The 12,522-nt window shown below is 40.4% G+C and overlaps 1 protein-coding gene across 5 annotated transcripts in view; it reads left to right on the top strand.

Annotated features, from left to right (window-relative positions):
• Positions 1 to 12,522, top strand: part of inpp4b (inositol polyphosphate-4-phosphatase type II B) — a 137,735-nt gene that overhangs the window by 68,863 nt on the left and 56,350 nt on the right. For all 5 annotated transcript variants that reach the window (XM_069167184.1, XM_069167187.1, XM_069167185.1 and 2 more), the window contains 2 exons: positions 5,295 to 5,406; positions 10,170 to 10,239. In XM_069167184.1, coding sequence (XP_069023285.1) covers positions 5,295 to 5,406; positions 10,170 to 10,239 — 182 coding nt within the window. The remainder of the gene's footprint in view (positions 1 to 5,294; positions 5,407 to 10,169; positions 10,240 to 12,522) is intronic.

Here is a 12,522-nt window from a genome sequence, read left to right as displayed (position 1 = left end):
TGGTGCTTAAAACTACAAAAATATTTTTTATGGATATCAAGACTGTAACTAAAACACTGGGAAAAGTGTAAAATATGGGACCTTTAACATAGAACAATGGATTGTTTTCATTAATTTGTCTGTGCTCTTTAGCTGCATCTACAGCTTTTTCTCCCCAATCTGACTTTCTTAAAATTCCATGAAATGTATAGACATTGTCGCATGAGAATTTTCGGCTGCTTACATTCGAGCTGTGGTATGGATTGATGTGATTGGTTGAAGAAGCAGCATTCTTTCTAGTTATTTTTTCTTCTGTGAAAAATGCTTATCCCAGACGGATTCTGACAGTGTTTAAGCACTGACATAAAAGTAAATGTAGTGTAAAGATAGTTCTCGTCACGCAACAGTACAGTAGTGTGAGTGATGGAAGTGGAACAAATAGGATGTTAAAACTCCCAAATCATATACAAGTATGCATCTTGCACTGACATAGCTCCTATTCTGCTTACGACAGATATATTGCAGCAGACAAACAGATTTTAACATTGAATACATTTACATGATGATCACACTGATGTAATATCAGCTTGTTTTGGTTGAAAATGTGTTGCTTGCTCGACCTTCAAGCGTAAAAAGTCCTGAGAATGCCAATGCCATTAAAGCATACTTAATCTGAATTCAGATCACATTTTTACAAACCTTCAATCAATACATGACTATTTTACATACATTTTTGATTCAGACTGAATATGTAGTTTTTGTCTCTTTCATCAAGTGGAAACCAGGGCAGTTTTTTCTTTGGTAATACACTTCAAGTGGTCCAGACAAACCAGAGAGAGTGCTCAGTATAGGGTCTCCCGGTGATTATGGTCAGCTCTATGAACAATGCCTGCTTTGCAGTCTTATTGATTGAGTCAGTTATCTGGTTGCAAAATGTACAATTACTGCTGAATCACATGATAGTGTCATTCATCACCAATGAAAATCAGGAGCAGCAATATCACTTCGAAAGCTGGCATTCTCCATTATTGCTGTCCCGTGTTCTAACATCTGTCCTCAGTGAAAACTAGCCAGTGCTATAATTAGCGCACCCGTCCAGCTTTATATAGGTCAAGATTCCCATCCACAGTTCCACTGCTGCACTTGAAGGCTGTAGTATTCTTGTTGCCTGTGTAGGATCGTGGCAATTAGTTTTCTCGAACCACTCCCATTCCACAGGCAGCATACAGCTGCAAGGTGTCCGGAAGGACAATCTTCTGTTGGCAAAATCCGGAGCGGAAAGCAGAATGGTTTTTTTTAAGGGTTCTGCTGGGTATTTTTAGTTTCTTTCAGTTGAAGCAAAAGCCCTTGTGAGGGGAAAAGCCAATGGTGTTTTTCTTCATTTCTATGGCTGTCAGGTGTTTTCCTCTGTGTGGGTTCCCACAGAGAAAAGAGCCTGACGACCGCAGAAGTATGGCTGCTTTGAAGTTTTTTGATGAACTTTCCCCACCCATGGGCTGTTAAATTCAGACCTTTGAAAATTAAGTACAATTGTCCCTCCCTTGGCGTCCCTCTGCAAATCTCTCCTTCTTTTGGTATACCAAACAGCAGAAGCAGTGCATTCACTTCATTACTTTCACTCCTCAAGTTTTCTGAAAAGGTTTCACAGCATCATCCTTGTTGTGAGTCGACATTTACAACCTTCACCTGTTCTACTCGATTGAAGGCAGGGCTCTCCAACCCATCGCTCACGAGCTACCTGTGGCTTTTTACCTGTATGCACGTCAGTGCAGCAGAGGTTGAGCTCCGCCATTCATGAAACTCACAGAGATCAGAAGACAGAAACTGCAACCTGCAACGTGCCTGCAACACATAGCGGAGACTCTCACACTGAGCTGGAAAGAAATGGGTGCTCATAAGTATTAGGTAAATAACATAAATACTATGTTTTGAACTGGATCACAACAGCGGGGCCATAGCTATAAAGCGGGTAAGTCACTGAGGGAGTGAGAGACCAAAATTAACTAGCAGGTTAGCTGAATGCTGTGTCTTTTCAAAATAAAAGGCCTGTAGTTTGACACAGGGCCCAGTCATATAGTAGGATTTGACCTGGACAGATGTTGCTTTCAGGAGGGGCAGGGGGGCCCAATTGAAAGGGACATACTAGGTTTTCCTGGTTAAATCTTATATCAGCTTTATTTGACACTTTTAAAACCAGTTTGGCCACACAAGAGTTGTGTGCAATGCAGTAGGCATGTTATCAAACACGAGTAGCTCTTGGACACTTTGATTTTGTCAAAGTAGGTCTCTGAGGAAAAAAGTTGGAGAGACCTTCTTTAGAGAAACAACAGGTTGCATACAAACTGGTTTCAGATTCAATTTAGAGACCAGGACAAAGCAATCCTTTTAAATGTGCTGGGTCTCCATATTTTGTGCGGGGCACCACTTGCAGTGCAAGCCTGTCACACCACTGCTCATTTCACCAAACCAAAAACAAAAAAATCACTAATAGCAACCTTTACCAGCTGCCATCGAACCACCAAAGCAGCACATAATGATAATAGTAATAATAGTATTTACAACAATGGGGGGGAAACAATAACAGTAAATGTGTTACAGTGGATAACACAACACATAATGGTGCTCAGGTTCTGCTACAGAGCACCACACACATAAATCCAGCTAAGCCCCCAGGCTGGACATATTTACTCAAACTAACCAAACTGGCAAAGTAAGTTTCTTTCTTGGTTGCTAAATGTGTTTTTTTGAAGTTTGACATGTTTGTCTCAAAGACCCTTCATTCAGCACCATCTCCACTGTCTTTCTGGTTTAATTTCAGGCTAAAATGTGCAACATTGCCCTGGTGTTATCTGTTACTTTTGGATGTTTAAGGGCTGTCACATTCAGTGTTAATTTCTCTGTGGTCATGTTTTGAACAGACAGTGCAACCATGATGATCTCAAAAGCATGATATAGCAGTTTCTACAGTAAGGACTAATTCATTGAATCTCAGCAGGAAGTAAGTAACCAGTAAGTCCGCCCTAACATTACATTTTTATTTTGGGTATATTTGTGGATAACACTATATTTCATATGATTGTGTCTACCATGAAACGGAGCATTCCTGCTATATTTCAGTAAAAGTTTGATTCAGCAGATAACGTCTATTTTATGCAGATAGTTTACTGCAGATAGTTGATGGCATGTATATGTACTTAATTTACAGTTTATGGCTCATACATCACAAGCCTCTTTGTACAAATCAGTTATTTAAAACAAATTGCAGTGTATGTTCCTACGAAGAGAAATGTATTTGTAAATTGCAGGACAGGCTTTCAAAAGAAAATAACTGTTAAATGTAAGGCACTTCCCTGATAACTAATTATTTTTTGAATCGTGCCAAATTCACAGCGGACATTTTAAGCTCATTATTTTGTCACTTGAACAAAGCTGTCTGATTAAGTGTTGTCATAAAAGAAATCCTGGGCCAATTAGATAAAAAAAAAAAAGATGGGCTTGTGAGCAAAGAACAATCTGCAGATTTGTTTCCCTGCCAGCTCAGACAGACGGAAAGAGAGGTAGAATAGGAGGGAATAATGGAGGGAAGAGGAGTAGCAGAAGTTTTTTTTTTGTTTTTTTTTTTAACTATAGCTCTCATCAAAACCTTCAAAGTCAAATTGAGGTCAGTTAGTGTGCATGCTGAAAGACTGTGGTTCAAAAAAGAAAAGGTGTGTCTCTGCAGAGCACAGAGCACTCACTCTGTCAGGAAGTCTCCGCCTTTTTTTGTGCGTGAGTTTAGGACAATTTGTTCTGTAAACAGGCAGTGCAGTTATTGAGCTAAATCAAATCATCTGTAAGAGTCCTTCTACTCACAGACAATAATATAGATTGTATTTGAGCAGGCGCTGAGTTCATGTTTGGCTACAAATCAAACAAAATCACAATATATCTCTCAGGCATACTGTAAGTCAATTATCTCAAAGCAATTCTAACAGGGTCTCCCTGTCTGTTTAAATGGAGAGTTTCATTAGTGGATTGCGGTGGAGCAATCCAAAAAGTAGAGGGCCACTCTAACCCCTATGGTTTGCCTTGGGAGGACTATCACTGAATGTGATTCATGTTAATCTCCATTTCCACGATTATGTGAGGGACACTGTCAGTACATACTGTTTGTTCAAAGTCAGGGTGACTTTCTTTTACCGTGCTTCTGTCCTCTGTTTCACAGAGAAAAAGGGAGGGAGGGGGTGTGATGAGGATCGGGAGGAAACAGGAAGATGAGCAGAGGAGTAAACACTGAGACAGGTGTCTGGCAATGGACAATGATTAGATTTATAAACCAGCCAATGTTATTTTCTCTGCTTGGAGACTGCTGTAAGGCATTAAGCACTAACTGAGGCTCCCAGTGTCCCTCTGCAGAGACACTGTTCCCTCCTCGAGCTCCAAGGCCTCCTATCCTGTATTCCCTCACACTGCTTCCTGTCCTCAGCGTCTCTTCTTCCCTCTCTTCTCTTGGGTGCATTTATATTTTTTTTTTCCTTATATGCGACAAAGATGGATTGGCCTTAACAGAATCCTTTCTCCTGCCATCACCCTCCTTGCATTCTCTCCTCCTCAGGCAGGGGTGTGTCACCCTCCCCCTCTGCCTCCCCAGAATATTGGCTGGCACGCAGCATCCAATATTTTCTCCAGCTGGAGTGGAACTGAGCACATTAGGGATGGGTCTGTTAAGGTGATCAGACTTGCTCCCGTGATGCCCAGGGACCATTTCTCTTCATTTGAGAGCCTCTGTCTGGCTGCCAATACTATAGATTTTCTATCAGCTCCTTAATCATGGCTCCATGATTGGGAAAGTGATTGGTCGGGCTCTCTGATATGAAAACTCTAGTATCAATTTTATCTCTGTCAGGGCACATGGCCCGGGTTATTAGACCACCATTTGAACAGTTAGACGAAATGTTCCTTCCTTCATCCCTATCAACTTCCCACTGGAGCAGGCTTGGCTTTATTCCGCATGCAGAGTCATCTGCAAAATCTGTCATGAAAAAAAAAAAAAAAAGGGAGAGAAATCGCCGCAGTGCAAGCATCCATGTCCTGATTCCACTTTTTATTCCAAAAGCTTTATGATTTCACAACCTGTTCAAGGCTGGAAATAATCTTATTAGGTTTGGAGAGTTGGGGGGGTCCAACATGAAGATTAATATTTCTGAGGCCTTTAGAGGGGTATTAGCTGGAGGAAAAGATCATTTAACTGAGAAGACTTTTTATTTAACAGATTAAATAAAGAGGCTAACAATGAATGTATCTTTTTTTTTCTCTCTCTTCCTGTCTCCCTTTAGGTCATCTGATGGTGTGTGCGCAGCAGGAACAGTGGTGGTGAGTCGTCTGAAGATGGGGGAGATGGAGGAGGTTGACGTGGACCACATCACCACCGACATACCATCACAGAAGGTAAAATAGCAGGGTGGTTCCACGACTGCAGGAGTCTCCCTTCACCAGATGCCTTGTGCCTGCCGCTAGGATTAGACTGCACTGCTCAAGCTCTCCAATGAGATTAAGTAATAATCTCCAATGGGGATTTACAGGAGGTGTGTGCGTGCAGTGGCTCTGTCCATGAGTACATGTGTTGTTTCTCTGTCGATACAGAAAAGATTTTAAAGTAACTGATCAAACTGAAACATACAACTCTGTGTTGAATTTTCTCTTAATTGTTCGACCAAAATACTTCCTAGATGTGGCTCGCCTGCCTCCACCCTAATCTCATTCAATACATGCTGCTTAACTGGGCTGTGAAGTGACTTACATAAACTGAGAAGAGAAAGAAGAAGAAGAAGGAGCTTTCTCTTTTAGTGCTCGACAGTAAACAGAAGATTGTGTCTGTCAAATGGGATGCCACCACAGCAGAAATGAAGTTGTATGTACTCTGATTTCACTTAACTTTCTGTAGATTGCTAATAGAGAGAGATTTGTTAAGTGAATACAAGCTGTGGAGCCACTAGTTGGATATTAAAAAGTAAAGAAGGAACTTTAAAGATATTTTTGATCTTTAATGAGGAACAGTCAGATTTTCTTTTACAGCACTGCTCTGCAAGGCAACCGAGAGACTTGTCGGCCTTTCCTGCTGTTGATCTGCTGTTGTATGTGTGGCTAAATGTGCGTATTTGTATGTTTGCATGCACATATGTTTGATAATCACTGTCTTATATAATTGACCAAGGGCTTCTACATGGTTGACTGACTTTCGGTTCTGCCCACCGCTGTCGCTGGTGCAGGGAGGTTCCCTGCTGGGCTCCAGAGTGTCACTGAAAATCTGCCCATGTCGCCTTGATGAATGTGTACCGTGTACCGTGTGTGTGTGTATGTGTGTGTGTGTGTGTGTGTGTGTGTGTGTGTGTGTGTGTGTGTGTGTGTGTGTGTGTGTGTCACAGCACATTTCCCCTTGTGTGTCTTGTCTGTTGTTGAAGATGAGGGGAGGAAGGAGGGAAGGGATATGACAAGCATTAGGGGCGGCTCACTTGAGACTCATGACTCACTTGTGGGGAAGTTCTTGTTCAAGCTACCTTAGTCGTGCATATGTTTGGCTGCCTGAATTAACATATTTGTGTATGTTTGTGTCTGTAGGGGGGGTTTGGAGGCGCTTGTTTGATCATTCGCTGTCATTGCTTGGGTGGCTGCTGATCATGAATATCTTACTGACCCTGCAAAAACAGTCAGCTGTGACAAGAAAGAGCCTCCAGTCACCTTTGATCTGATCTCTTTACATATTTTAGTCATCAAAGAGCCGTTCAACACTTGCTGTCCTCTGACTACAATTACAATGGAACCCCTTTCACAGCTGTGGCCTTTGGCTCATTGTTAATACTTTTCATTATAAGAGACCTTACTTACTGAATTTTCCAAATGCCAAATGTTGTTTCAGCCTGTTCGGTTCAATGGACACAGTTTGCTTTGTAGCTTGTGTGTGAGTGCGGGCACTGGTTGGTGTCTGGTATATTCAGGATCAGTTTCTAAGCTTGGAGAGGTGATGGATTGCTCCTAGCAGTCATTCAAGTCCTTTTTCTGGGGACAGATTTGGTTGTCTAGCTGTGTTAAGTGGTTCATCAGACAGGCCAGAACTGACAAACAGCCAGCTAGAAAGATTGTTTGTTGTCAGTATTGCTGATAAGAAAACCCACACTTGATGCATCGAGAATCACTATAAAAGGCCTACAACAGACATTATTTCAGCAAATACACATTTGTGTGTTATGAAGCAGAATGTTTTAAAATGTATTTAACTGTTTTATGTTTTTTTTTGTTTTTTCAAAACAGTAATATGCTTAACCTAATGCGGTAAAACCCCCAAGGTTTGTGTTAATTTGATTCAACCTTTTCATGACCAAACACACGAGCAAAAGTGCAAAGATTAAGTTGCTGGTACGTTTTTTGCTCAACTGCAACGAGCTGCAATGTTCTGTATGTCAGGCTAACCAGCTCAGCACTGTCATTTCAAAGTAAAGCACATCATTAATTTACTAGATTTGTTTGTGCAATCATACGTTCAGTAAAAAACAAAATTCCCTTTCATGATAATGTATTTACTGTGTTGTAGCCTGTATAGCATTACGCTTGATAAACAAATCAGGTGATTCTTTTCCTAAAAGTATTTTTCTCTCATAGCATTAAAAGTGAGACATATGCTGTGTTCCAAAGGACGTACTTCCGTATTGACACTCACTAATTTGAGTTCATGAGTGCATTTACACTGTCAAGTACAAAACCATGCAGTGTATTAGAAGTACCTGGATGTTGCACTCAAAACTTTCCAAAAAATAAGTAGGAGACGCTGGACACTTTTCCCCCTAAATAGTCGCCATCTTGGCTACATGGAGGAATTTTTATATTAAGGCGTCTGAGGAAGCTGCACCTGTTCCTGAACACCTCAGTAAAGTGTATATTTTTCACTAAGTACCACCATACTGCTGTTGGACAGAAGCCATCAGTGTGTTGATCGTGTTAACATAGGGAATGAAAACATGTTCTTTTCTGGATAAAATAATTAACGCTGCAGACATGTTGGCGGGTGATACATTCACATGCTGAGGTTATATCCGGTCAGTGCAGAACGGCGGTATGCAGTTTGAGACTACACTACCCTGTTAAAATTCAAGCATAACACAAGTAAGAGTTCTATCATGTAAGGGATCTATTTGTTAGTGTGCCATATGTCATTTGGAACACGGCAATACTGTTTGGAAATACAAACAACTCGTCAAGCTGGCAGAAAAACATGGTTGGCATGTTGCCACGCCGGGAACGGTGATGCTTTAGGGTTGTCCCTCTGTCCACCCAAATCTCCTGAGCACAATATCTCAAGAGTGCCTTGATGACATTTCTTCAAACTTTTCCAGCCATTATTCAACGGCATAACTCAGGAACAGAAGCAGAGATTATGACCAGATTTCTCATTTGGTCAGGTAGTGATTGGCGATACTTCTTTTGGTTTGTCCCACTTGAAACTGTGGTGATTATTTTCTCTGCCGTCAGGTTGAAGATGTATGTGAAGCATACCATGTTTTACAATTTGTATTTATTTTTGCAGCAACATTCACATCTGAAGCACTGTCTACTGTCATGGCTACAACTTTATGTTCTATCAGAATGAGCTTTATTGACCAAATTCCTTCCTCCTATGTTATACGAGTCTCTACAGACATGGATGTGAACTGCAACTTGGAAGGTCGGCAGAGACATTCAGCCATGAGGTGGAAAATTTAGTTTTTCCTTATCATACAAGGACCATGCTGTTGTTTTTTTTTTATTCTCATCTATTCTAGTGCATATGAATCATTCACTTTTTTTTAGGAATGTCACCATCAGGAGATGGAGTGTTAAAGATTCTCCCTTTAACACTAGCGAGATGGAATTATTTACCACACAGAGGCAGAGTTTTTAACCGACTGATGGATCTGACATCAGCTGGTAACAGATGATAAAGTCTGCAGCTGCTCGAAAAGAAGGTTGCTTTTGTACAATTTGCTTGAAATCGAAAACATTTTTTTTTTTAAAAATCCCCAATAAAGTGAGTGAGCGGTAAATCTGTCATCCTTGTTATTTTAGTTCAACTGCATCTGTGCAACCATGTGACAACTGAAAACTAGACAGGCTTTGCAGCAGTAAGTGATCGGACGTGGGGCTTTGCAAATAATCGGCTGTCATTTATGTGTATTATTTATGTGCCTAATTTGTTTAGGCGAATGGGTTTCGCCTAAACTAAAACAGCACATTACAGGATACTGTATGTTGTATGAGGGAGGATTTTCTTCTTCACAGAATTTTCCTCCTTGTTAGTTTTGCTTAAAAAATTAAATAACCTTGAAAATAATGGATCTGTTGCCTAGTAACATACTACAATTTAGAGATTAAAACTGTGAAGTTCCCTCATTTGTATTAGGTGATATACATTAAGGTTATTCTGTATGAGCTTCGTAGTGTACTGTATGCAAGTTGATCGTAATTTAGAATTTACTATCAGAGGAGGAACTATATTATGGTGGGTTAATAATGACTGGAGTGGCGGTGAGGGTTACCAATTTACCACCCATTCAGTGGAGTCACAGCAAGTGCCTTCCTTCGACTGACGCCTGCCGTGACCTCACTGATTGCAGTAAAGGCAGAAGGGCAAATGCTTGAAGATGTGAGCTGAAAGGAGAGCTGTGCATCAGCAGCTCTTTGCTCTCTGTGGTTCCTCATGAGACTAGTCTTAAAATGTAGTAATGGCAATGTGCATGAAGTAAATGTAGTAGCTATCATTTTTGTCACCACAGATTGTTGTTCTAGGGAAATTAAATGAAATAGCAAATGCAAACCCAAATAAAACATAAAATATGAAATCATACATTCAAGTATTCATGCATTATATCTGTAGATATATCAGAATGTAGTTGTCATCGACTATTATGAGCATGTTTGGAGTTTCAATTTTCACTTTAGTTTGTTGTTGTGCTGCTCACTTGGATCAAAGTAGTTGTATTTAATAAGAGAAGCCGCCAACCACAGCTTTGTCTCACAATGCTTCTGAGTGACAAAGCCAAACTGGGATTTTCATACCCAAACTGCGACTAAATTATTTTGGCGATAGTCGTGATCAAAACCTGTTTGCTCCTCAGAAAAATATGTCGCCAGAAATCATTGATGTCAATTCTCTCTGTTCCTTTCCTTTCTCTCCTCTCCAGTGTCCCCTGGTTTGTGAGTCTGCGCACCACTCCTGCGTCGACAGAGAAAATAACCCTCTGACAGGGCCAGGTAGGATTTACACCCTGAACACCTGGAATTTGCAGAAAGATGTGGCAATGCTCTCTAATTTGTCTATCCTCTTACTTGATAGTTTTTCTTTGTCCCCTTTCAACAAGGTATTTCTAGCTGGAGAAAATTGTAAGAACTCACTCTGTCATGGCCCCTAAGGAAATCTTGAAATATTGTAATTCATCTATACTCTACTGTAATGCTTTTGTGGCCATCTTGTAACATCTTTATCTAAAGGTCCCTTGCAACTAATTAACATCAAACTGCCCTTGAATAACCTTTTCATTAACAAGCATCTCTGAGGTATGCTATTTGATTAAAGATAAATGAACTTTCTTGCTTTGATTCAATTGAAGTCTTGATGTTTTTAGGCAGGCAGTGGGAGGCACCTGACAAGGAGTAAACCTACTCACTTCCTTGTTGGCTTACTGAAGACCAGCAAAAGAGCTGAGCGAGACTAATTTAGTGGCAACACAGAAAGATAGCTCTCTCACTGGTAACGAAAGGGAGAAATGTAGAGAGAAAATGAAAGAAGTGTAGACTGAAAAGGGATAGACTTGAAAAGGTCACAACTCCTGCTGTGTTCAAACTCTTCACAGCCCTTGTTCAATGGAGACTTGGGAAACTAGTTTCCTTTTTTCATCCCATGCATCCATTTGTTCCACACATCTATGTTCTGTTTTATCCAGATAAAACCTCCCCGAGCTCCACAGCAGCCCCACGCCTGTTGTCATGGTGTCATTGTTGCTTACTGTTTCCACTGTGATTAACTAGCGAACTGAAACCATGTTTGCAGGTGCACATCTGCAGCCTGTCAAAACAATACCCTCCCTGCAGACACTGCTAGATTGAGTAATGCAATTTAGTCTTCCACTTTTATTACCTTTCAAAATTAGCATGCAGAGAACGGAGAGATAGTTGAGCCCACGCACAGCACTTCTCAGGAAGTAATTTTCTTAAGAGGTGTCAGGAAGGGAAACCGTGGCTTCTGATTGGTGGTCAGATTAGTGTGGTGGCAGGGGGGAGTTCAGGGGTTAATCCGCTTCTCCGATGGAGGTGGAAGTCAGCAACTGTCGCTCTTCCGATTAAGGTTGTGCCTTCAGCCCCTTCTCTGCATGTGTCCCTTGCTCCCCATTTATTTTTGTCATCCATTTCACTTTCGCTAATCCCCATGCCAACAATATCTGAATATCCCATTTAATTTAGATGCAAATATACACTCTTTCTGGGGTTTTAACCTTAATTACCATTAATTTTAACATCATCTTCAGCAGCATAGAAAAATAATTACAAGCCTGTCTATATTCTATTTTAATTACAGTTATTTTTCTTAAGAGGCTCTCTGGTGTCTGTATGCTCATGGGTTTTTATTCACACCCATTATGATGTGACAAATTCAAAAACAAATTGACCTTCAGCCTTATTAATAGTATGCAGGAATATATCTCCAAAATATGCTGCATTGATGCAGAACATGTATTTGTTTATAAAAGGAATTGCATAACAGACGCTAATAGAAATACCTTCTGTGAAGAGGTTTATACATGTCTTTAGATGTCAGAAAGGCCATAGCAGATGAAGCTTCATTACTAAAGTGTTCACCATGCTTACTGCATATGGCCAATTAGGTCTGTACATGTGTATCGTTTTCACCTTATAAATGTAACGGTATCATTATTCTTTATTTTTGTCATCATCTAGAAATCCCATGAAAACACAAACTATTATCCACTTGCCTTCTCAGTACTTTTCTTTTTCCTGCCTGTGGCACTTTACTGCAGCCCATCCAATTCCAAATGAAGATGTAAATCCTTCAGTTGGATCACAGAAATGCAGTTCAATTTCTTCTTAATAAGCAAGTAGCAGTAACAGCTGGTCACTGAGGGTGTTAATGAAAGGTACCCAAACAGGAAAAAACACTGAATCTCTTCAGGACCATTTTCAGCCACGATCAATATACATACGCACAGGTAATGATTATTTAAAGTCCCACCATGGTGTTTGTCGGATTGAAAATAAACTGAAATAGACCGTGGTTGTCATCTTCATAGTAATGAAGAATGTCAGTGTTGTTGTTACCCTGTGCAACAATGTGCCATACTGATGGGCTTTAATAGTTTTTGGACACCAATGAAGGTTTATGGCACCGAGGAATAATATTTAAATCTTTGGATGCATATACAGTTCTGGATCAATTTATTGTTGGATTTGGTCCAATGGGTTTTTTTTGATGACAAGAAAACAATAGAATAATATTAGAACTACATGTAATAATGTTGGTTG

Source organism: Embiotoca jacksoni, unplaced genomic scaffold (assembly GCF_022577435.1).
Source record: "Embiotoca jacksoni isolate LCO1_2020_lvr unplaced genomic scaffold, fEmbJac1.0.p SCAF_4, whole genome shotgun sequence".
NCBI classification, from domain to species: Eukaryota; Metazoa; Chordata; class Actinopteri; family Embiotocidae; genus Embiotoca; species Embiotoca jacksoni.
The sequence above is the reverse complement of the archived record's forward strand: the minus strand, read 5'-3'. Positions and strand labels throughout refer to the sequence as shown.